This window comes from Notolabrus celidotus, chromosome 15 (assembly GCF_009762535.1).
Source record: "Notolabrus celidotus isolate fNotCel1 chromosome 15, fNotCel1.pri, whole genome shotgun sequence".
Classification (NCBI taxonomy): Eukaryota; Metazoa; Chordata; class Actinopteri; order Labriformes; family Labridae; genus Notolabrus; species Notolabrus celidotus.
Window position 1 is genome coordinate 33,991,789 of NC_048286.1, and position 24,394 is coordinate 34,016,182.

The 24,394-nt window shown below is 42.9% G+C and overlaps 2 protein-coding genes and 5 gene segments (V, D, J or C); 1 reads left to right on the top strand and 6 right to left on the bottom strand.

Moving 5' to 3' along the window:
* LOC117826736 (NACHT, LRR and PYD domains-containing protein 3-like) overlaps positions 1-6,368 on the top strand; it is a 13,049-nt gene extending 6,681 nt beyond the window's left edge. The window contains exons 5-10 of the mRNA XM_034703018.1: positions 921-1,094; positions 2,099-2,272; positions 3,549-3,722; positions 4,555-4,728; positions 5,173-5,373; positions 6,124-6,368. Coding sequence (XP_034558909.1) covers positions 921-1,094; positions 2,099-2,272; positions 3,549-3,722; positions 4,555-4,728; positions 5,173-5,373; positions 6,124-6,136 — 910 coding nt within the window. The 3' untranslated portion in view covers positions 6,137-6,368. The remainder of the gene's footprint in view (positions 1-920; positions 1,095-2,098; positions 2,273-3,548; positions 3,723-4,554; positions 4,729-5,172; positions 5,374-6,123) is intronic.
* A 1,472-nt stretch (positions 6,369-7,840) lies between these two features.
* LOC117826986 lies at positions 7,841-8,578 on the bottom strand. The segment is given in 2 exon segments: positions 7,841-8,372; positions 8,464-8,578. Coding segments are annotated over 2 exon segments (441 nt in total).
* A 1,624-nt stretch (positions 8,579-10,202) lies between these two features.
* LOC117826737 lies at positions 10,203-21,225 on the bottom strand. Its single transcript, XM_034703019.1, has 7 exons — positions 20,980-21,225; positions 20,368-20,718; positions 16,480-16,668; positions 15,784-15,954; positions 14,512-14,589; positions 10,940-11,056; positions 10,203-10,703 (listed from the first exon to the last, which is right to left on the bottom strand). The coding sequence occupies exons 1-7, from the start codon at positions 21,026-21,028 to the stop codon at positions 10,333-10,335; spliced, it is 1,326 nt and encodes a 441-aa protein (XP_034558910.1). The 5' UTR covers positions 21,029-21,225; the 3' UTR covers positions 10,203-10,332.
* On the bottom strand, positions 14,080-15,386 carry LOC117826990. The segment is given in 2 exon segments: positions 14,080-14,589; positions 15,081-15,386. Coding segments are annotated over 2 exon segments (423 nt in total).
* LOC117826987 lies at positions 15,574-16,305 on the bottom strand. The segment is given in 2 exon segments: positions 15,574-15,954; positions 16,083-16,305. Coding segments are annotated over 2 exon segments (435 nt in total).
* LOC117826989 lies at positions 19,303-20,352 on the bottom strand. The segment is given in 2 exon segments: positions 19,303-19,814; positions 20,121-20,352. Coding segments are annotated over 2 exon segments (423 nt in total).
* A 2,030-nt stretch (positions 21,226-23,255) lies between the features above and the next one.
* Positions 23,256-24,118, bottom strand: LOC117826988. The segment is given in 2 exon segments: positions 23,256-23,767; positions 23,896-24,118. Coding segments are annotated over 2 exon segments (435 nt in total).
* Positions 24,119-24,394: the final 276 nt, after the last annotated feature.

Below are 24,394 nucleotides of genomic sequence, written 5' to 3' on the forward strand. Positions count from 1 at the left end.
CAAATAATGTTTTTGAACATAGTTTTGTTTTTAACAGTCATGGATGTTTATTTTTCACTCAGAGGTATATTAAAGCTTAATGACACACTGTTTTTCATATTCTATATACATTTTTAATCTTACTAGTCATGTTACCAGAGGCTTGAAGCTCTTTCTGAAAGTCTGAAATGATGTTCTGCTGGCTTTAATAGTTTGGCTGAACAACATGAGTCTGTATAGATGGAGATAATAACCATCATCATCTATATAGCCAATCACAAAACAGGGTTACAAAGTGCTTTACAAATAAGAAAGAAAGTGAAAGACAATAAAAGAGAAATGTGAGGGAGGACAATGACTAAAAGGTTAAGAATAGAAAACTGCAAGGAAGTAACAGCAATAAGAAGTGAGAGAGATATAAAGGTAGATAAAAAGATTATGACCGCCAACAGATAAAAGGAAATAAAACAACAAGAAGAATTAAGAATAAAAACAACAAAAGATAAAAGAGTTATTTTAAACCTGTCGGTCTTTACTGGCTGTCACTGTGGTTATTAGGTATATACATGTATGTTCCTACCTGTCTGTCTCACTGTACAACAAGTTTGTGGGAGGGGGGGGGGGTGTTCCTGTTCATGGATGTTTAAGAAAAACAAAAAACCACTGTATGGAACTACACTGTGATTTCTACCTGCTTTTTGAAAAATAAAAATTATTTTAAAAAAAAGATAAAAGATTTAAACAATCAGAAGATCAGAAATATGAAATACAAAATTATTCACATATTTGAACGTGCATCCTGCTGAGTTCAGGTGTTTGGAGTTTCCATTTTCTAAACGTCTTCATTCTTAACCTTCTTCAGCTCTGAACAGATTTAAACATGAAATAATGTCAAACAGGTTCATTGTGTTCTAAAGGTTCATCATTTATTCTTTATGCAGATTGAGGATCTGCAATTTGTCAGAGATCAGCTGTGCTTCTCTGGCCTCTGCTCTGACGTCCAACCCCTCCCATCTGAGAGATCTGAACCTGAGTAACAACAAGCTGCAGGATTCAGGAGTGGAGCATCTGTGTGGTTTTCTGGAGAGTCCTGACTGCAGACTGGAGATTCTGAGGTCAGACTCCATCTTTTACCTCTGTGCTGAGATGAATCTGATGTGAAAGCTTTGTGGACTCTAGATTTCAGACATAAGGCTGCTATTATCCACTCTGAGAGTCTTTGTGCTAAAGTCTGTTTTCTTCCTCTCTGGTTGAGTCCAGTGACTGGCAGAGAAATGTTGAGTTCATCATACAGACCATACAGATGTTTGTTCTCTTTAAATGTCCTCATCATACAGACCATACAGATGTTTGTTCCCTTTAAATGTCCTCATCATACAGACCATACAGATGTTTGTTCTCTTTAAATGTCCTCATCATACAGAACATACAGATGTTTGTTCTCTTTAAATGTCCTCATCATACAGAACATACAGATGTTTGTTCTCTTTAAATGTCCTCATCATACAGACCATACAGATGTTTGTTCTCTTTAAATGTCCTCATCATACAGAACATACAGATGTTTGTTCTCTTTAAATGTCCTCATCATACAGACCATACAGATGTTTGTTCCCTTTAAATGTCCTCATCATACAGAACATACAGATGTTTGTTCTCTTTAAATGTCCTCATCATACAGAACATACAGATGTTTGTTCTCTTTAAATGTCCTCATCATACAGAACATACAGATGTTTGTTCTCTTTAAATGTCCTCATCATACAGACCATACAGATGTTTGTTCTCTTTAAATGTCCTCATCATACAGAACATACAGCAGCAGACTTTAACTTGAAGCTCAGGTTTGATGTTGACTCTTCAACACGTGCAGTGATGAGGAGCTGAAGTCAGTAACTCTTTATTGAAGTAGCAGCATATTGTCTGTAATATTAATGAGAGCTCTGTTTTTGTACTTCACATATTTGAACGTGCATCCTGCTGAGTTCAGGTGTTTGGAGTTTCCATTTTCTAAACGTCTTCATTCTTAACCTTCTTCAGCTCTGAACAGATTTAAACATGAAATAATGTCAAACAGGTTCATTGTGTTCTAAAGGTTCATCATTTATTCTTTATGCAGATTGATGGACTGCAGTTTGTCAGAGATCAGCTGTGCTTCTCTGGCCTCTGCTCTGAAGTCCAACCCCTCCCATCTGAGACACCTGAACCTGGTAGAAAACAAGCTGCAGGATTCAGGAGTGGAGCAGCTGTGTGGTTTTCTGGAGAGTCCTGACTGCAGACTGGAGACTCTGAGGTCAGACTCCATCTTTGACGTCTGTGCTGAGATGAATCTGATGTGAAAGCTTTGTGAACTCTAGATTTCAGACATAAGGCTGATATTTAAATGTCCTCATCATACAGACCATACAGATGTTTGTTCTCTTTAAATGTCCTCATCATACAGACCATACAGATGTTTGTTCTCTTTAAATGTCCTCATCATACAGACCATACAGATGTTTGTTCTCTTTAAATGTCCTCATCATACAGACCATACAGATGTTTGTTCTCTTTAAATGTCCTCATCATACAGAACATACAGATGTTTGTTCTCTTTAAATGTCCTCATCATACAGACCATACAGATGTTTGTTCCCTTTAAATGTCCTCATCATACAGACCATACAGATGTTTGTTCTCTTTAAATGTCCTCATCATACAGACCATACAGATGTTTGTTCTCTTTAAATGTCCTCATCATACAGACCATACAGATGTTTGTTCTCTTTAAATGTCCTCATCATACAGACCATACAGATGTTTGTTCTCTTTAAATGTCCTCATCATACAGACCATACAGATGTTTGTTCTCTTTAAATGTCCTCATCATACAGACCATACAGATGTTTGTTCCCTTTAAATGTCCTCATCATACAGACCATACAGATGTTTGTTCCCTTTAAATGTCCTCATCATACAGACCATACAGATGTTTGTTCCCTTTAAATGTCCTCATCATACAGACCATACAGATGTTTGTTCTCTTTAAATGTCCTCATCATACAGACCATACAGATGTTTGTTCCCTTTAAATGTCCTCATCATACAGACCATACAGATGTTTGTTCTCTTTAAATGTCCTCATCATACAGACCATACAGATGTTTGTTCCCTTTAAATGTCCTCATCATACAGACCATACAGATGTTTGTTCCCTTTAAATGTCCTCATCATACAGACCATACAGATGTTTGTTCTCTTTAAATGTCCTCATCATACAGACCATACAGCAGCAGACTTTAACTTGAAGCTCAGGTTTGATGTTGACTCTTCAACACGTGCAGAGATGAGGAGCTGAAGTCAGTAACTCTTTATTGAAGTAGCAGCATATTGTCTGTAATATTAATGAGAGCTCTGTTTCTGTACTTCACATATTTGAACGTGCATCCTGCTGAGTTCAGGTGTTTGGAGTTTCCATTTTCTAAACGTCTTCATTCTTAACCTTCTTCAGCTCTGAACAGATTTAAACATGAAATAATGTCAAACAGGTTCATTGTGTTCTAAAGGTTCATCATTTATTCTTTATGCAGATTGATGGACTGCAGTTTGTCAGAGATCAGCTGTGCTTCTCTGGCCTCTGCTCTGAAGTCCAACCCCTCCCATCTGAGACACCTGGACCTGACTAACAACGAGCTGCAGGATTCAGGAGTGGAGCAGCTGTGTGGTTTTCTGGAGAGTCCTGACTGCAGACTGGAGACTGTGGGGTCAGACTCCATCTTTTACCTCTGTGCTGAGATGAATCTAATGTGAAAGCTTTGTGGACTCTAGATTTCAGACATAAGGCTGATATTATCCACTCTGAGAGTCTTTGTGCTAAAGTCTGTTTTCTTCCTCTCTGGTTGAGTCCAGTGACTGGCAGAGAAATGTTGAGTTCATCATACAGACAATACAGATGTTTGTTCCCTTTAAATGTCCTCATCATACAGACCATACAGATGTTTGTTCCCTTTAAATGTCCTCATCATACAGACCATACAGATGTTTGTTCTCTTTAAATGTCCTCATCATACAGACCATACAGATGTTTGTTCCCTTTAAATGTCCTCATCATACAGACAATACAGATGTTTGTTCCCTTTAAATGTCCTCATCATACAGACCATACAGATGTTTGTTCTCTTTAAATGTCCTCATCATACAGACCATACAGATGTTTGTTCCCTTTAAATGTCCTCATCATACAGACCATACAGATGTTTGTTCTCTTTAAATGTCCTCATCATACAGACCATACAGCAGCAGACTTTAACTTGAAGCTCAGGTTTGATGTTGACTCTTCAACACGTGCAGTGATGAGGAGCTGAAGTCAGTAACTCTTTATTGAAGTAGTAGCATATTGTCTGTAATATTAATGAGAGCTCTGTTTCTGTACTTCACATATTTGAACGTGCATCCTGCTGAGTTCAGGTGTTTGGAGTTTCCATTTTCTAAACGTCTTCATTCTTAACCTTCTTCAGCTCTGAACAGATTTAAACATGAAATAATGTCAAACAGGTTCATTGTGTTCTAAAGGTTCATCAATTATTCTTTATGCAGATTGATGGACTGCAGTTTGTCAGAGATCAGCTGTGCTTCTCTGGCCTCTGCTCTGAAGTCCAACCCCTCCCATCTGAGACACCTGGACCTGGGTCACAACGATCCGCAGGATTCAGGAGTGGAGCAGCTGTGTGGTTTTCTGGAGAGTCCTGACTGCAGACTGGAGACTGTGGGGTCAGACTCCATCTTTTACCTCTGTGCTGAGATGAATCTAATGTGAAAGCTTTGTGGACTCTAGATTTCAGACATAAGGCTGATATTATCCACTCTGAGAGTCTTTGTGCTAAAGTCTGTTTTCTTCCTCTCTGGTTGAGTCCAGTGACTGGCAGAAACATGTTGAGTTCCACATTTAACCCTTTGATATCAGAGGAAAGTCCTGCCCTGTTTCATTGACTCTGAGCCTCTTAAACAGCTGACTCATGTTTTATTCCATCTCCAACATATTGATGAAACGCTTTGATTGCTCCTGACTGAAGAGTTCAACTGAAAGTGTTTAAAGTTCATGACTTCACTTTTTATGAAGACATGTTGTAGATGTTTACTGAACAGATTTAAACATGAAATAATGTCAAACAGGTTCATTGTGTTCTAAAGGTTCATCATTTATTCTCTATGCAGATTGAGGCTCTGCAGTTTGTCAGAGATCGGCTGTGCTTCTCTGGCCTCTGCTCTGAAGTCCAACCCCTCCCATCTGAGAGAGCTGGACCTGTGGGGAAACGATCTGCAGGATTCAGGAGTGGAGCATCTTTCTGATCTTGTGAAGAGTCCTGACTTCAGACTGGAGACTCTGGGGTCAGTACATCGTTCCACTCAGTTCAGGTTGGTGTTTTTTAAAGTTATATTTTTGGACATTTTAATGGACAGGACAGATGAAGGAGACGTGGTGAGGAGAGAGAGGAGGAGGACATGCAGTAAAAGGTTGAGGCTGGAATCAAACCTGCGACGAGGGCTATAGCCTCTGTACGTGGGGCGCGTTCTTAGACCACCAGGCCAACGGCGCCCCCAGTCCTTGTTGTTGTTGTTTTTTATGAAGGTATATTTTTGGGCTTTTTCTCCTTTAATGGACAGGACAGCTGAAGAGAGACGGGAGATGTTGGGAGAAGAGAGAGGAGGAGGCTGGAATCGAACCTGTGTCCTCTGTGACCAGGGGGACTCCCAAAGGTCCAGAGGCTCTGTTGGTACCAAGTCTCACTCGTGACAGGAAGTAGTTTTCTCTGTTTGTTAGCATTAGCTCGCGGTTTACACACCTGCTCCACCAGGTGACTCTGGGTCTCTCCTGCTCTCCAGTTAGCCTCCTTCTCCTCCTTAAAGTCCGGCTCATGAAGGAGTCCACGTGTGTCCCAGTAAACATCGTTGTCTCTGTCAGAGTCACCTTTGAAGCTGCAGACCTGAACAGCTGATCAGTGCGCTGCAGGCGGAGGAGCACGTCTGTGATGCGTCTGCAAATAGTGCAAACACAAAGTTTCTGCTGCTCATCCTGAAGGCCTCAGATCTGCCTGACAGCTGATGAAGGGACTCTCTGTGAACACTGATTTATGTCTTCTGTTGTCCGTCTTCTTCTCTCACCAGGTGGAGTGATTGATCTCTGTCAGGGTGTGAGAGGTCAGAGAGGAGGATGTGTCCACAGAGGATCAGCTGAGTCCTGGTGATCCAGAGAGGTTGGAGCAGCAGCATCTTGTGTTCAGTAAACAAACTGAACTGACTGTGATCTGGAGTCTCTTAAATACTTCTTACCCTGCAGAGTCCTTCTCACCTGTGTGCTCAAAGTGATCAATGTCCTCCTCCGTTTGAAACTCACAGGTGTACTCCTCTTTAACGCCCTGTGGAATCTTGATTAATATCCTCTATTATAATCATGCATTTTCCTTAAATATAATCATGTTTTTCTTATTATGCTCATGTATTCTTCTTTTAACAATTATATTCATATGTTTTTCATTTTATATGTTTTATTGAAGAAACCAGCAAATAGTAAGGCATAAGGCCAGAGATCTGTGCAGATCTCTGAATAAAGGTGAGACTGAGGTCAGAGCCCCAGCTTCTGCAAGATTCAATGTAGGTTCAGCTTAGAGGTGGAAAAGTTCATCTATTTATAAGTTGTATTGCAAAGATCAAAGAACCAATCCTAGCTTTATATTACATTTAAAGGTAAGCGAAGGGGATTTTTGGTAACTATGCTAAACGTGTTGTTAGGTAAAAAAGCCGACGTACGCTTTTAAGAATTGTTGATATGTGCTTTTGATAACCAAATGTCATAAGATGAATAGGAATATGTGCAGACGTGTGCTTTTTGAAAATCACTAGACTAAGGTAAATGTCTCTGTTGCTTCCTGAGTATTGTATTTACCCGACATGACCTTTGTCTCACCCTTGATTGCAATTCACCCACACCTGTTCCCCCCCCTTTTTCCCCCCCTTTCTTTTGTTTTTCCTTACATATGAACAACTGTATTAAAGGTCATACGTACACATGTTTTCCCCCCTCCCTTTTTCCTCCCTTATGTTTGAAGAACTATAAAGTATTGATCATCTCTGTCACTCAGCGGAGAACTTCAGATGCTCTTGAGTATGCTGTAACTTCTCTCTCATGCTGCATGAATAAACTTTGTGTGTAAACTTTGATACTGAGTTCGAAGCCTCATTTCTGGTCACTGCTCCGCTGGACGATCGCCTCACGGCCGGGTCACCCTACCACAGCCCATATAAGGGCATGAGCCTGCAGAGCCTCACAGAGAGATCCACAGGCTCCAGAGGAGGGACGGCAGGGCTGCACAGATGAAATAATAATCCCATCAGACGCTCTGAGTGAGAAGAGTTCAGACACCAAGGAGCTGCTTTGTTTTTATATTCAGGCTTCAGTCACCAAGAGGGACGTTAACGTTCTATATATAAATTCATATATAGATCACCTGTATTATATTGATCATTTCTATATAAATTGTATTGAATTAAAAAAAAGAAACATCAGTAATCTGAGAACACCGTCTCAGTTCTGTTAATCCTCCATCATCTGTTCTTTTAGTCTTTGTTTATCCTTCCCTGCATGTCGTCTCTGAACTCAGTCATGAATAAAGTCACCAAACAAAGCTTCCTTCAACCGTATCAAAAGCAGCACTGAGATCAAGTGATACCAAAACTGAAATTCTGCCATTGTCTGTGTTTAAATGAATATCATTGAGGACCTTGACAAGAGCGGTCTCTGTGCTGTGATGGGAATCCTGATTGGAAGACATCAGAACAGTCATTTATCATTAGATCATTGTTCAATTGTTGAAAAACTGCTTTTTCAATACACAACAAAACCTTCTGTAGCTCTGTGTTTGAACCATTCTTCATTTCCCTTTTTACATCGACAGAAAAATACACTCATGATTTAGTCTCCATCACCACACTCAATTTAAGTTGGAGAGGGAGAGACGCCCTCTAGTGGATGTTGTGGAGTATTGTGTTGTGTTTGCTCCAAAGGTTTTTGTACAGAGTGTTGGTGTTTCCTGTCACAGTGGGCCTCAGAGCACAGTAGTACACAGCAGAGTCAGTCAGCTGAAGCTTCTGGATCTTCAGAGGAACTGATCCTGAGTTGGACGAGGAATTCAGTGTGGAGGAAAATCTCTTCTTAAACTCATCTGGTGTGTTTCCTTCATCTCCTTTGAAGCGACTCAGGATGAATGTGGGGCTGTTGTTTCCCTCCTGTTTGTACCAGAAGAGATAACTATTTGAAAAGCTGCTGGTATATTGACAGCTCAGTGTGACTGTCTCTCCTTCAGGAGCAGTCACATCTCCTTCTGGTTGCAGCACGTTGTCTTTTTGTCCTCTGCATTCTGTTAAACAGCAACAAGTAATATTAGATCAGTGTTAAAGATTGATGTCAGTGCTGGAATGATATCAAATAAACAGAGTTAGAGTTCATACCAAGACACACAGCAGCCAGCAACACTGAGATAAACAGAGGCATCATATCTGCAGTGTTAATAACTCTGAGCTACAGCAAGTCTAAAGAAGGCTGTGATCTCTCTGTTGAGTCTACATCAACACTAAGTTGGAGGATTAGGAGGAGGAGCCTGATCACAGTGACAGGTCTCATTCTCAGCCCTGAGTTATTCCATCAACTAACAGCTGTAACCAATCACAGCCTGACCTCAGTATTTATGAAAGGTTTAGAGAAACTGGTTAGGTCTGAGATCCTGAGGCAAGCTGAACATGTACTGGATCCCATGCAGTTTGCATACAGGCCTCACAGAGGAGGAGAGGATGCTGCAGTCACTCTGCTGAACAAGCTTCTCAGACCTTTGGATGGTAATGGACTCATGCCAGGACTCTTGTTTGTGCTCCTCTGCTTTTAATACCATCCAACCCCCCATTTCAGCTCCAAGGCTTTAGATGAGTTTGATTTCAGGAACAGTCTGGTGGGCTGGATCCTTGACTTTGGAACTAACAGGACACACAGAGTGAGCGTAAACGGTTCCTTGTCTGACCCCGAGTGCTCCTCTACAGGCTCCCCACGAGGGTTCCTGCTGTCTCCTCTACTGTCCATCCTTTATACAAACATGTGCCAGAGCAGATGTAACAATAGGACCATTCTAAAAGATGCAGATGGTTCTGTTGTTGTTAGTCTGGTTCACGATGATGAGACCAGCCACGGCCCGGTCATTGATCAGTCTGTACAGTGGTGTGAGGAGTCTTACCTGCAGCTCAACATATCAACAACCAAAGATATGCTCATTGATCTCAGGAGGACACTCACACCAGCTAAATGTTTTATCTTTACTATATTATTCTCTTGGATAAACATTGCACACGTTGATTTAGAACCAGCAATAATCATCTTGAGATGTTGAAGTATTAGACCGTAATGATTTAGTGTTTTCAGACAGAGTGCTGAGCAGAGTGAACTCTGGGAGAAGTTTATTTGACATGTTTGTGGTTTGTCTTTGAAGGTTCATCCAGTAGGTTATTCATGAATGTGTATTTGGTCCTCCCTCAGTGTGTGATGAGCAGCTGGAACCACAGTGACTCTGATAAAACACAATCCTTCTGATATCAAGCTGTGGTTTGAATACCACTTCCCTCCTCTTTGAAGAGCAGTCAGATATCTGTGTTCAGGTTTTTGTACAGCCTCTTCTACACTTTGTATCACTGTGTGTCTAAAGCACAGTAGTAGAGAGCTGTGTCTGCCAGGGTTAGCTTCTTTATGGTCAGTTCAGTTGAGCTTCTTGTTGTTGCAGATTCATATCGTGTGTCTGGAATATATTTGGAACTGCTATATGATCTCGCTCCTTTCCAGAGTATAAACTGAGGTGCCTGAAGGTCAGACTGATGTCTGTACCAGTGGAGCTCAGGATAATCTGATGTTGTCTCATAGATACATGAGAGTTTCACAGGTTGTCCTTCTGTTCCTCTGACTTCTTCTCTGACAGGAGAGATTGTGTCTGCAGTTATAAACCCTGTAAAGTAGAGGAAATGAAGCAGTTATACTAACACTGTTAATCAGTGCAAACTGTCAAATGTACAGTGTTGCTGTGAACCATCTCAGCTGTTCAGAGATTTGTGCTCTGAACCCCAGTTTACATCAATGTTTAGAAATCTTTCTATCACACCAAATAAAAGAGCGCTCAGAATAATCCACGGCCAACGCCCCATCTCTACCAGGTTTGAATCTACAGGAGGAACAGGCTGATGTTCATCATTCAGAGTGACAACTGTTCTCTTCACAGCAGCCTTTTTATTGTCAGGATGGTTGAACACAGAGGAAGAGCAACACCTGCTTGATGATGTCTCCCTCTAGTGGATGTTGTGGAGTATTGTGTTGTGTTTGCTCCAAAGGTTTTTGTACAGAGTGTTGGTGTTTCCTGTCACTGTGGGCCTCAGAGCACAGTAGTACACAGCAGAGTCAGTCAGTGCAGCAGAGGAGATCTCCAGATCTACACGTTTCTCCTCTTTGTTAATGTCAGCTAAGAAACCAGAGTCAGGTGGATGAATGGATCTGTCCTCTGTGATGTAGAGCAGGAACTCTGGTCTGGTTCCCTGGTTTTGTCTGTACCACTGGATGTTGTTGATAAGACCTTCATATGAACAGGTCAGGTTGATGTTTCTCCCCTCTTCAACATGTTCTTCAGTTGATTCTGGTTTTATAGTGACCATGGAGGCCAGGGCTGTAAAATGAGTATTGTTCATGTCAGTCTGTTAGCCACATCAAGAGACTTCAGAAACAGTTCCTTCCTTCATTTGTTTTCTTTGATCATTGTGAGTTTCTTCCTAAACTAAAAGTCTTCTTCTGTCTCTTGAAAATGTAGCTCACACAGAAATATCTGCACGTACACATTGTTGATCAGATATGTGTTTGATACAGCAGGTGAAATTACAGTCAGAAGCTTTTTGTAACACTCACCTATAAAGTGATAGAAAAGTAGAAAGGAGTAAAGGAACATGTCTTCAGAGTTCCAACAGATGATGATGATGATGTTCTTCCACTGCTCCAGGATGTTAAAGCCAAGACGCCTCCTTGCTGCAGAGGCGTTCCCTCAACATGAAGCTGAGTGGGATTTTACATCCTCCATCATTTCTGCTCTGGTGAGAGAGATCATCTCATTGGTTGAGGCAAGGGGAAATGGGCGGGCCAGAGAAAAAGCTTTGAGATTGTCTGTCAGTTCATTCAGTGGGATTATTTCTGCATCCAGAGATAGAACATGTCTTCATTTCCATCTTAGAGCACAACAATAAAGCAACAGAGCACTTGTTCTGAGGGGATGGAGGGCTGAACATGAAGAAGTTACAAAGTGAGACCAAACTGGACCATCAGCATTTAAGGGCCCAATTACTGCTTTCTTCCAAAGCATTTGATCATGAATTTATTCCACTGATGTGAAACTGGACTGTGGCTGACCAGGGAAATCCCAATGCAACAGCCTTACAGATTTGAACCAGGAGGGACACACTGCAAATTCAGAAGTTATTTAACATCTGAGATTACAAAGTGTCAGAATGAGAGAGAAATACCAGACATTGGATGGACTGATTCTCTGGGTTTATGGGCTTTGTCCTTTTGACTGTTAAATATGTGCCCATGACAGACGTTCTCCAAGAACAGACCTCTCACTCAGTTCAGACCATGTTCGTTTTGTGCAGCCAGTTATACAACCCCAATTCCAATGAAGTTGGGACGTTGTGTTAAACATAAATAAAAACAGAATACAATGATTTGCAAATCATGTTCAACCTATATTTAATTGAATACACTCCAAATACAAGATATTTAATGTTCAAACTGATAAACTTTATTGTTTTTAGCAAATAATCATTAACTTAGAATTTTATGGCTGCAACACGTTCCAAAAGAGCTGGGACAGGTGGCAAAAAAGACTGAGAAAGTTGAGGAATGCTCATCAAACACCTGTTTGGAACATCCCACAGGTGAACAGGCTAATTGGGAACAGGTGGGCGCCATGATTGGGTATAAAAGGAGCTTCCCTGAATTGCTCGGTCATTCACAAGCAAAGATGGGGCGAGGTTCACCTCTTTGTGAACAAGTGCGTGAGAAAATAGTCGAACAGTTTAAGGACAATGTTCCTCAACGTACAACTGCAAGGCATTTAGGGATTTCATCATCTACAGTCCATAATATCATCAAAAGGTTCAGAGAATCTGGAGAAATCACTGCATGTAAGCGGCAAGGCCCAAAACCAACATTGAATGCCCGTGACCTTCGATCCCTCAGGCGGCACTGCATCAAAAACCGACATCAATGTGTAAAGGATATCACCACATGGGCTCAGGAACACTTCAGAAAACCACTGGCAGTAAACACAGTTCGGGGCTACATCCGTAAGTGCAACTTAAAACTCTACTATGCAAAGCAAAAGCCATTTATCAACAACACCCAGAAACACCGCCGGCTTCTCTGGGCCCGAGCTCATCTAAGATGGACTGAGTGGAAAAGTGTTCTGTGGTCTGACGAGTCCACATTAGTGGACGTCGAGTCCTCCAGGCCAAAGAGACAAAGAACCATCCGGACTGTTATGGATGCAAAGTTCAAAAGCCAGCATCTGTGATGGTATGGGGCTGTGTTAGTGCCAATGACATGGGTAACTTACACATCTGTGATGGTATGGGGCTGTGTTAGTGCCAATGGCATGGGTGACTTATACATCTGTGATGGTATGGGGCTGTGTTAGTGCCAATGGCATGGGTAACTTATACATCTGTGATGGTATGGGGCTGTGTTAGTGCCAATGGCATGGGTGACTTACACATCTGTGATGGTATGGGGCTGTGTTAGTGCCAATGGCATGGGTAACTTACTCATCTGTGATGGTATGGGGCTGTGTTAGTGCCAATGACATGGGTAACTTACACATCTGTGATGGTATGGGGCTGTGTTAGTGCCAATGACATGGGTAACTTACTCATCTGTGATGGTATGGGGCTGTGTTAGTGCCAATGACATGGGTAACTTACTCATCTGTGATGGTATGGGGCTGTGTTAGTGCCAATGACATGGGTAACTTACTCATCTGTGATGGTATGGGGCTGTGTTAGAGCCAATGACATGGGTAACTTACACATCTGTGATGGTATGGGGCTGTGTTAGTGCCAATGGCATGGGTAACTTACTCATCTGTGATGGTATGGGGCTGTGTTAGTGCCAATGACATGGGTAACTTACACATCTGTGAAGGTATGGGGCTGTGTTAGTGCCAATGAACGACTTGTTTTGAGAGTCCTGTGAACAGACCGTTGCAGTAATCTAACCTGCTAGAAATAAATGCATGTACCTCAGCATTCCTCTAACTGACTCTTAGCTGCCAGGGAGAGAAAGTGAAGATGAGAGCTGACACTATGTCTTTCTTTACGTTCTCTACTCAGTGTGTGATGAGCAGCTGGAACCACAGTGACTCTGATAAAACACAATCCTTCTGATATGAAGCTGTGGTTTGAATACCACTTCCCTCCTCTTGAAGAGCAGTCAGATATCTGTGTTCAGGTTTTTGTACAGCCTCTTCTACACTTTGTATCACTGTGTGTCTAAAGCACAGTAGTAGAGAGCTGTGTCTGCCAGGGTTAGCTTCTTTATGGTCAGTTCAGTTGAGCTTCTTGTTGTTTCAGATTCATATCGTGTGTCTGGAATATATTTCCAGTCACTCCGTGATCTCGCTCCTTTCCAGAGTATAAACTGAGGTGCCTGAAGGTCAGACTGATGTCTGTACCAGTGGAGGAGAACATAATCATCTGTTGTCTGATAGTTACATGAGAGTGTCACAGGTTGTCCTTCTGTTCCTCTGACTTCTTCTCTGACAGGAGAGATTGTGTCTGCAGTTATAAACCCTGTAAAGTAGAGGAAATGAAGCAGTTATACTAACACTGTTAATCAGTGCAAACTGTCAAATGTACAGTGTTGCTGTGAACCATCTCAGCTGTTCAGAGATTTGTGCTCTGAACCCCAGTTTACATCAATGTTTAGAAATCTTTCTATCTCACCAAATAAAAGAGCGCTCAGAATAATCCACGGCCAACGCCCCATCTCTACCAGGTTTGAATCTACAGGAGGAACAGGCTGATGTTCATCATTCAGAGTGACAACTGTTCTCTTCACAGCAGCCTTTTTATTGTCAGGATGGTTGAACACAGAGGAAGAGCAACACCTGCTTGATGATGTCTCCCTCTAGTGGATGTTGTGGAGTATTGTGTTGTGTTTGCTCCAAAGGTTTTTGTACAGAGTGTTGGTGTTTCCTGTCACTGTGGGCCTCAGAGCACAGTAGTACACAGCAGAGTCAGTCAGCTGAAGCTTCTGGATCTTCAGAGGAACTGATTTCTCCTTGATTGCAGCATTAAATCTGTCTTTGTCGAACTCAAGAGCAAATTCTGTTGTATCTGCATAAAGTTTCAGCATGTACTTTGGGAAATCACCAACTTTTTGTTTGTACCAGAACAAACTGGGATTCGTTCTAGTTGTCTCAAAAGTACATTCAAGTGTGACGTTGTCTCCTTCAGTAGCAACGACCTCTCCTGATGGCTGGGTCGCTCTCTCTTCTCCTTTACACTCTGAGGAGACGAGAACAGAAACAGATGAAGAGATGAATTCAAAGATTTTCAGGGAGAAACATCAGAAGGTTTAAAGAATCCCCAAACTAGACCGTCTGAAACACAGACATGTTTAATATTCAGGATTTGAACTCTCAATAATAAAGTGAAGAAAAGGAGTTTTACAGAGAGACATGCTGACAGAATTATTTTCCTTCTATTGATCCATCAAACTTAATCAAGCAGTTAATGTTTAACACGTCAATGCCAGTTTATTTAATAAAGCACATATCAGCAACAAGGAAATCAAAGTGCTTCACAGCAGACATGAAGACATCCTGACACCGGGCAGAAGAAAGACTTTAAAAGAGGACATTTAAAAACTCTGAAAGGGAACCATGAAACATCAAAGACAGGTTCAAAGTAAAACAGTTCAAACTGAAGGTTTTAAAGCTGAACGTGTTCCCTTCAGCTAAAACAGAAGGTCACACATGTCATGTTTTCTCTCTCACCAAAGAAAAGAGCAGCCAGAATGATCCACAGCCAACGTTTCATCTCTCCAACAAGGATTCAATCAACAGGAGGAACGAGCTGGAGCTCAGTGTTCACTGTGACAGTACCTGTGTCCTCAGCAGCACTTCTTATTATTGGAGAGAGGTTCAACTCAGTGCTCACAAAGTGCATCCCTTCTGGATGATGACGCCCTCTGGTGGAGGTTAAAAGATCAGCAGCACAGTTTGGAGGAGAGGCTCCTATCAACCTGTCTCTGAACAGTCTCTCAGTTTGAAACACTGTTATTACACGTGTAATAACCTGGTTAAATTCAACACTACATCTTATTACTTTATGTAGTTACATACATTTAACATCACAAATGACAGAGTTGATATCATTATTTTAAAAACACCAAAGTCAGAACTTAATTTATCTTATCTTATCAAACAACAGCAATCTGATCTTTATTAGAACATTCTGTCAAAGTTTACCAGAGAGAGAGAGACGCCCTCTAGTGGATGTTGTGGAGTATTGTGTTGTGTTTGCTCCAAAGGTTTTTGTACAGAGTGTTGGTGTTTCCTGTCACTGTGGGCCTCAGAGCACAGTAGTACACAGCAGAGTCAGTCAGCTGAAGCTTCTGGATCTTCAGAGGAACTGATTTCTCCTTGATTGCAGCATTAAATCTGTCTTTGTCGATCCCAGGAGCAAATTCTGTTGTACCTGCGTAAAGTTTCAGCATGTACTTTGGGAAATCACCAACTCCTTGTTTGTACCAGAACAAAGTTGGACTCCCACTAGAGGTCTCAAATGAACATTCAAGTGTGACTGGATCTCCTTCCAAAGCAGTGACATCTCCTGCTGTCTGAATGACTCTGTCTTCTCCTTTACACTCTGGAGAAGAAGAGAACATAAAAAGAAGAGTTCAATTCAAAATGTATCAAAAGAAAAACTAGTTTGAAGAAGTAATCAGTTTGTAAAAAACACAGCAACATGCAAAAAGGAATCAAATCATCTTGTACTTTGTGACTGAGCAAAGAAAAGAGCAGCCAGAATGATCCACAGCCAACGCTCCATCTCTACAACAAGGATTCAATCAACAGGAGGAACTAGCTGAAGCTCTTTAATCCAGAGTGACTAGAACTCTCTTCTCAGCAGCAGTTATTTGAAGGCAGGTGCTGGAGAAGTGGAGCAACTACTTGATCATTTGGCCCTCTAGTGGAGGTTAAAGCACATGAAGACAATGTTCCACCAGCATGTCAGAGAGACACGTTGTGTTTTTGTACAGAGTGTTGGTGTTTCCTGTCACTGTGGGCCTCACAGCACAGTAGTACACAGCAGAGTCAGTCAGTGCAGCAGAGGAGATCTGGAGATCCACACGATCCCCACTTACTGTAAAAGACAGTCCAGGAACTGGACCTGATAATGGTGTTCCTGTCCCTAAGTGAGAGATGAGGAACTGTGGTGGTTCTCCTGGATCTTGATGATACCAGTAAAGTTCATCTGCAGCAGTTGCTTGTCTGGAGTATCTGAAGGACAGAGTAACAGAGCTGTTCTCTAAAGCGGACTCTTCTTTCCTCTCTGCAGTGAGATCTTCACAGCTCACACCTGGAGACACAAGGCAGTGCATCAATTGAATCTTCATCAGATGTTACTGAAATGAACTCTTTTCATAAAGCATAACTTATCTTAACTTTAACATACAAAATGTCATCAGTAGAGTTCTTTTCAAAGTTAGATATCTTTCTTATCAAACATTCACACATACTGAAAATGACTGAAACCATGAACACAGCAGCAGCAGCAAGTTTGTCCATGTTAGCAGAGAGAAATGCTGGAACTGAAGGATCAGTAGGAGTCACTTTGGTGAGCTGTGTTTGGTCTGATGATCACAGCTTCAATCACACAGGTCTCTGTCATGAAGCTCCTCTGCAGTCAGGAGGAGGAGACTCATATGTTCAAACTATTCATTTCTGAAGCTCTTCATCACAAATGTCTCATGAGGGAGAAGACTCTAGACCAGGGGGTCTCAAACTGTTTGGAGCCAGGGACCCCTTACAGGTGAGGAAACTGTCCAAGGACCCCCTCATGATTGTAACACAGATTAAACACATTAGTGATGTGTCCTGATCAGAAGCTGCGGCTCTGAGAGTCCATGCTTTATAGTGGATCAGAAGAGCCGGCTCACATCCAGAGAGAGCCGGCTCCCAGTTAGTTCCTGTCCCTGCTTAGCTCTCTCAGTGCTCAGCCCCAGCTCTGCTCACAGCAGAACTTTGTTTTGATTGGTCAGCATGGCGGCCATGCGGCCAATCACGTGTGAGGATATAGGATCCAGGTGATGGAGGGGAGGCTGTGTATCGTGGCTTCATCTGTTCCTTCAGAGAGGGTTAGGGTTAGGGTTCTTCTCAAAGACCGGGCAAATACTCACTGAGAGGAGAAACCGGATCAGACCATCCAAGCTGAGGACATTAATAATGTTTGATCCAGTTTGGTTCTGGTTCTGTTTGCTTGAGTTCAGTTCTGGATTGGTTCTGGCCCGATTCTGGTTTGGTCCGGTTCTGGTTCGGTTCTGGTTCGGATCTGGTCCGGTTCTGGTTCGGTTCTGGTTCGGTTCTGGTTTGGTTTGGTTCGGTTCTGGTCCGGTTCTGGTTTGGTTCTGGTTCGGTTCTGGTTCGGTTCTGGTTTGGTTCTGGTTCGGTTCTGGTTCGGATCTGGTCCGGTTCTGGTTCGGTTCTGGTTCGGTTCTGGTTTGGTTTGGTTCGGTACTGGTTCAGTTCTGGTTCAGTCCTGGTTCAGTTCTGGTAGGGTTCTGGTTCGGTTCTGGTTCGGTTCTGGTTCGGTTCGGTTTAGTTTGGTTCTCGTTCGGTTCTGGTACGGTTCTGGTACGGTCCGGTTCTGGTCCGGTTCTGGTTCGGTCCGGTTCTGGTTCGGTCCGGTTCTGGTTCATTTCTGGTTCGGTTCTGGTTCGGTTCTGGTCCGGTTCTGGTACGGTCCGGTTCTGGTTCGGTCCGGTTCTTGTTCGGTTCTGGTTCTCTTTGGTTCTGGTTCTCTTTGGTTCTGGTTCTAACCCTAACCCACCCTAACCCTAACCCTAACCCTAATCCTAATCCTAATCCTAACCCTAACCCTAATCCAAACCCTAACCCTAATCCAAACCCTAATCTAAACCCTAACCCTAACCCTAATCCAAACCCTAACCCTAATCCAAACCCTAACCCTAACCCTAATCCTAATCCTAACCCTAACCCTAATCCAAACCCTAACCCTAATCCAAACCCTAATCCAAACCCTAATCTAAACCCTAACCCTAACCCTAACCCTAACCCTAACCCTAATCCTAACCCTAATCCAAACCCTAACCCTAATCCTAACCCTAATCCAAACCCTAACCCTAACCCTAACCCTAACCCTAACCCTAACCCTAATCCAAACCCTAATCCAAACCCTAACCCTAACCCTAAACCTAACCCCTAACCCTAACCCTAATCCAAACCCTAACCCTAATCTAAACCCTAACCCTAACCCTAACCCTAACCCTAACCCTAATCCTAACCCTAACCCTAACCCTAAACCTAACCCCTAACCCTAACCCTAACCCTAACCCAAACCCTAATCCAAACCCTAACCCTAACCCTAAACCTAACCCCTAACCCTAACCCTAATCCAAACCCTAATCCTAATCCTAACCCTAACCCTAATCCTAACCCTAATCCTAACCCTAACCCAAACCCAAACCCAAACCCAAACCCAAACCCAAACCCTAACCCTAACCCAAACCCTAACCCAAATCCTAACCCTAGAGTCGGCTCTTCTTTGGGAGTCGAGTTCAAAGAGCCGGCTCTCTGTAAAGAGCTGAACTTCCCATCACTAAAGCTCATGCTTCCTACCATTTGCACTCTTAGTTCCTCTTGGAACTATTTGTATTGTAAAAGGTATCAATGTAAATCCTTCAGACCTGTACCATAGTGATAAACAGAGAACACTTCAATCTGAATCCAGTAAATCCCACTTGTATCCTTTAAAACAGAGGGTCATTTCATTCCTTGTGGACTCAACATGACAGCATTTAGACTTTTCAACTAATTGATCTGAAACACTTTCAGAACATTAACAGGAGCAAGACTCACATATCCCTTCAGACACCAGATGGTATCAGAACAATGGTGGATCTGCTGTTTGTAATGACTCAGCACAATTTATCATTTATTAGAAATGTATTCTAATTATTTCACAGACCCCCACGCTATGGTTCAAGGACCCCCAGGGGTCCCAGGACCCCACTTTGAGAACCACTGTTCTCTTCACAGCAGCCTTTTTATTGTCAGGATGGTTGAACACAGAGGAAGAGCAACACCTGCTTGATGATGTCTCCCTCTAGTGGATGTTGTGGAGTATTGTGTTGTGTTTGCTCCAAAGGTTTTTGTACAGAGTGTTGGTGTTTCCTGTCACTGTGGGCCTCAGAGCACAGTAGTACACAGCAGAGTCAGTCAGCTGAAGCTTCTGGATCTTCAGAGGAACTGATTTCTCCTTGATTGCAGCATTAAATCTGTCTTTGTCGGTCCCAGGAGCAAATTCTGTTGTATCTGCATAAAGTTTCAGCATGTACTTTGGGAAATCACCAACTTCTTGTTTGTACCAGAACAAATAGGGATTCGTTCTAGTTGTCTCAAACATACAGCCAAGTGTGACTGGATCTCCTTCAGAAGCAACAACATCCTCTGCTGGCTGGGTCACTGTGTCTTCTCCTTTACACCCTGAAGAGGAACAGAGCATGCAGAGGAAGAGATGAATAATAAAAACAGTTGACTGAAGGAGAACAAACAGAAGGTTTGAAGAATTAGCTGACCCTAGAGGTACACAGACACAAAGAATAGCATGATGGAATAGCTATGGTAACAACTGACTCATGGAGGTTAATACTAGTGACGTTTGCAAAGTGAGAAATACTGAAGAAATATCCTTTTCTGCTTTTTGTCCAGGTCACTTCAATCAAATCAGTAAATGTGTAGCTCTGTAGAAAGGTCAAGTGTTCTGGGAGGAAACATGTGGAGTTATCTTACCAAAGAAAAGAGCAGCCAGAATGATCCACAGCCAACGCTCCATCTCTACAACAAGGATTCAATCAACAGGAGGAACTAGCTGAAGTTTGTCAGTCTGTCAGTGTGACAGTACTTCTCTTCTCAGCAGCAGTTCAGAATGAGCCAATGGATGAACTCAGTGTTGATGTGGAGTATGAACTACTTGATGATGTCTCCCTCTGGTGGAGGTAAAAGTATCAACACAAGCAGAAGCTGTTAGCAGAGAGACACGTTGTGTTTTTGTACAGAGTGTTGGTGTTTCCTGTCACTGTGGGCCTCAGAGCACAGTAGTACACAGCAGAGTCACTCAGTGCAGCAGAGGAGATCTGGAGGTTGACTCTATTTCTCTCCTCATTCAGGTTCACAGTCAGTCCAGGGTGTGGAGGTTTAGCTGTCACCACAGAAGGGTCTGGAGTGTTTGTGATCAGGAGAAGGAACTTAGGAGGTGATCCAGGATCCTGTTGATACCACTGGAGATCATTAGCTTTAACTGAGTAGTTACAGGACAGAGTAACATCATCACCCTCTGATGACAACACTTCAGCACTGCTGGCAGTAATATCATCCTCCAAGGTGTTACCTAGTGAGGGAAAAATACATGATCATCAACACAACATCAGGAATCCTTTGGTTTAAAGACATCACACAGTGGATCTCTTTAGTGCAAACTAATGATGCTGTGAGCTCTTTAGTCAGCAGGGATCTGTGAAGAAGTGATCATATCTAAATGAGTGTTTTTGAAATGTTTCATGGATCTACGGCTCAACCAAAGTCTAAAGTGGATCTGTAATACTTTAAAAAGCTCTTTATATCTCAGCTTTCTTATAAAAAACATACGCACCAAGGAGAGTTAACACCATGAACACAGCAGCAGCAGCAAGTTTGTCCATGTTAGCAGAGAGAAATGCTGGAACTGAAGGATCAGTAGGAGTCACTTTGGTGAGCTGTGTTTGGTCTGATGATCACAGCTTCAATCACACAGGTCTCTGTCATGAAGCTCCTCTGCAGTCAGGAGGAGGAGACTCATATGTTCAAACTATTCATTTCTGAAGCTCTTCATCACAAATGTCTCATGAGGGAGAAGACTCTAGACCAGGGGGTCTCAAACTGTTTGGAGCCAGGGACCCCTTACAGGTGAGGAAACTGTCCAAGGACCCCCTCATGATTGTAACACAGATTAAACACATTAGTGATGTGTCATGATCAGAAGCTGCGGCTCTGAGAGTCCATGCTTTATAGTGGATCAGAAGAGCCGGCTCACATCCAGAGAGAGCCGGCTCCCAGTTAGTTCCTGTCCCTGCTTAGCTCTCTCAGTGCTCAGCCCCAGCTCTGCTCACAGCAGGACTTTGTTTTGATTGGTCAGCATGGCGGCCATGCGGCCAATCACATGTGAGGATACAGGATCCAGGTGATGGAGGGGAGGCTGTGTATCGTGGCTTCATCTGTTCCTTCAGAGAGGGTTAGGGTTAGGGTTCTTCTCAAAGACCGGGCAGATACTCACTGAGAGGAGAAACCGGATCAGACCATCCAAGCTGAGGACATTAATAATGTTTGATCCAGTTTGGTTCTGGTTCTGGTTCTGTTTGCTTGAGTTCAGCTCTGGATTGGTTCTGGCAAGATTCTGGTTTGGTCCGGTTCTGGTTCGGTTCGGATCTGGTCCGGTTCTGGTTCGGTTCTGGTTCGGATCTGGTTCGGTTCTGGTTCGGATCTGGTCCGGTTCTGGTTCAGTTCTGGTTCAGGTCTGGTTCAGTCCTGGTTCAGTTCTGGTAGGGTTCTGGTTCGGTTCTGGTTTTGTTCGGTTTGGTTTGGTTCTGGTCCGGTTCGGTCCGGTTCTGGTTCATTTCTGGTTCGGTTCTGGTCCGGTTCTAGTCCGGTTCTGATACGGTCCGGTTCTGGTTCGGTCCGGTTCTTGTTTGGTTCTGGTTCTCTTTGGTTCTGGTTCTAACCCTAACCCACCCTAACCCTAACCCTAACCCTAATCCTAACCCTAATCCTAACCCTAATCCTAACACTAACCCTAATCCAAACCCTAACCCTAACCCTAATCCTAACCCTAACCCTAACCCTAATCCTAACCCTAATCCTAACCCTAACCCTAACCCTAATCCAAACCCTAACCCTAACCCCACCCCTAACCCTAACCCTAATCCTAACCCTAACCCTAATCCTAACCCTAATCCTAACACTAACCCTAATCCAAACCCTAACCCTAACCCTAACCCCTCTAACCCTAACCCTAACCCTAATCCAAACCCTAACCCTAACCCTAACCCCACCCCTAACCCTAACCCTAACCCTAACCCTAACCCTAATCCTAACCCTAACCCTAACCCTAATCCTAACCCTAATCCTAACCCTAACCCTAACCCTAACCCTAATCCAAACCCTAACCCTAACCCTAACCCTAACCCTAATCCTAACCCCTAACCCTAACCCTAACCCTAATCCTAACCCCTAACCCTAACCCTAACCCTAACCCTAACCCTAACCCTAACCCTAATCCTAACCCCTAACCCTAACCCTAACCCTAACCCTAACCCTAACCCTAACCCTAACCCTAACCCTAATCCTAACCCTAACCCTAACCCTAACCCTAATCCTAACCCTAATCTTAACCCTAACCCTAACCCTAACCCTAACCCTAACCCTAACCCTAATCCTAATCCTAACCCTAGAGTCGGCTCTTCTTTGGGAGTCGAGTTCAAAGAGCCGGCTCTCTGTAAAGAGCTGAACTTCCCATCACTAAAGCTCATGCTTCCTACCATTTGCACTCTTAGTTCCTCTTGGAACTATTTGTATTGTAAAAGGTATCAATGTAAATCCTTCAGACCTGTACCATAGTGATAAACAGAGAACACTTCAATCTGAATCCAGTAAATCCCACTTGTATCCTTTAAAACAGAGGGTCATTTCATTCCTTGTGGACTCAACATGACAGCATTTAGACTTTTCAACTAATTGATCTGAAACACTTTCAGAACATTAACAGGAGCAAGACTCACATATCCCTTCAGACACCAGATGGTATCAGAACAATGGTGGATCTGCTGTTTGTAATGACTCAGCACAATTTATCATTTATTAGAAATGTATTCTAATTATTTCACAGACCCCCACGCTATGGTTCAAGGACCCCCAGGGGTCCCAGGACCCCACTTTGAGAACCACTGTTCTCTTCACAGCAGCCTTTTTATTGTCAGGATGGTTGAACACAGAGGAAGAGCAACACCTGCTTGATGATGTCTCCCTCTAGTGGATGTTGTGGAGTATTGTGTTGTGTTTGCTCCAAAGGTTTTTGTACAGAGTGTTGGTGTTTCCTGTCACTGTGGGCCTCAGAGCACAGTAGTACACAGCAGAGTCAGTCAGCTGAAGCTTCTGGATCTTCAGAGGAACTGATTTCTCCTTGATTGCAGCATTAAATCTGTCTTTGTCGGTCCCAGGAGCAAAATCTGTTGTATCTGCGTAAAGTTTCAGCATGTACTTTGGGAAATCACCAACTTCTTGTTTGTACCAGAACAAATAGGGGTATGGGTCAGAGGTCTCAAATGAACATTCAAGTGTGACTGGATCTCCTTCCAAAGCAGTGACATCTCCTGCTGTCTGAATGACTCTGTCTTCTCCTTTACACTCTGGAGAAGAAGAGAACATAAAAAGAAGAGTTCAATTCAAAATGTATCAAAAGAAAAACTAGTTTGAAGAAGTAATCAGTTTGTAAAAAACACAGCAACATGCAAAAAGGAATCAAATCATCTTGTACTTTGTGACTGAGCAAAGAAAAGAGCAGCCAGAATGATCCACAGCCAACGCTCCATCTCTACAACAAGGATTCAATCAACAGGAGGAACTAGCTGAAGCTCTTTAATCCAGAGTGACTAGAACTCTCTTCTCAGCAGCAGTTATTTGAAGGCAGGTGCTGGAGAAGTGGAGCAACTACTTGATCATTTGGCCCTCTAGTGGAGGTTAAAGCACATGAAGACAATGTTCCACCAGCATGTCAGAGAGACACGTTGTGTTTTTGTACAGAGTGTTGGTGTTTCCTGTCACTGTGGGCCTCACAGCACAGTAGTACACAGCAGAGTCACTCAGTGCAGCAGAGGAGATCTGGAGATCCACACGATGGTTTTTGTCACTCATTGCAGCAGACAGTCTAGGAACTGGATCTGATATTATCCCAGCTGATGTGTGAGAGATGAGGAACTGTGGTGGTTCTCCTGGATCTTGTCTATACCAGTAGAAATAATCATCTCCAGCAGCAG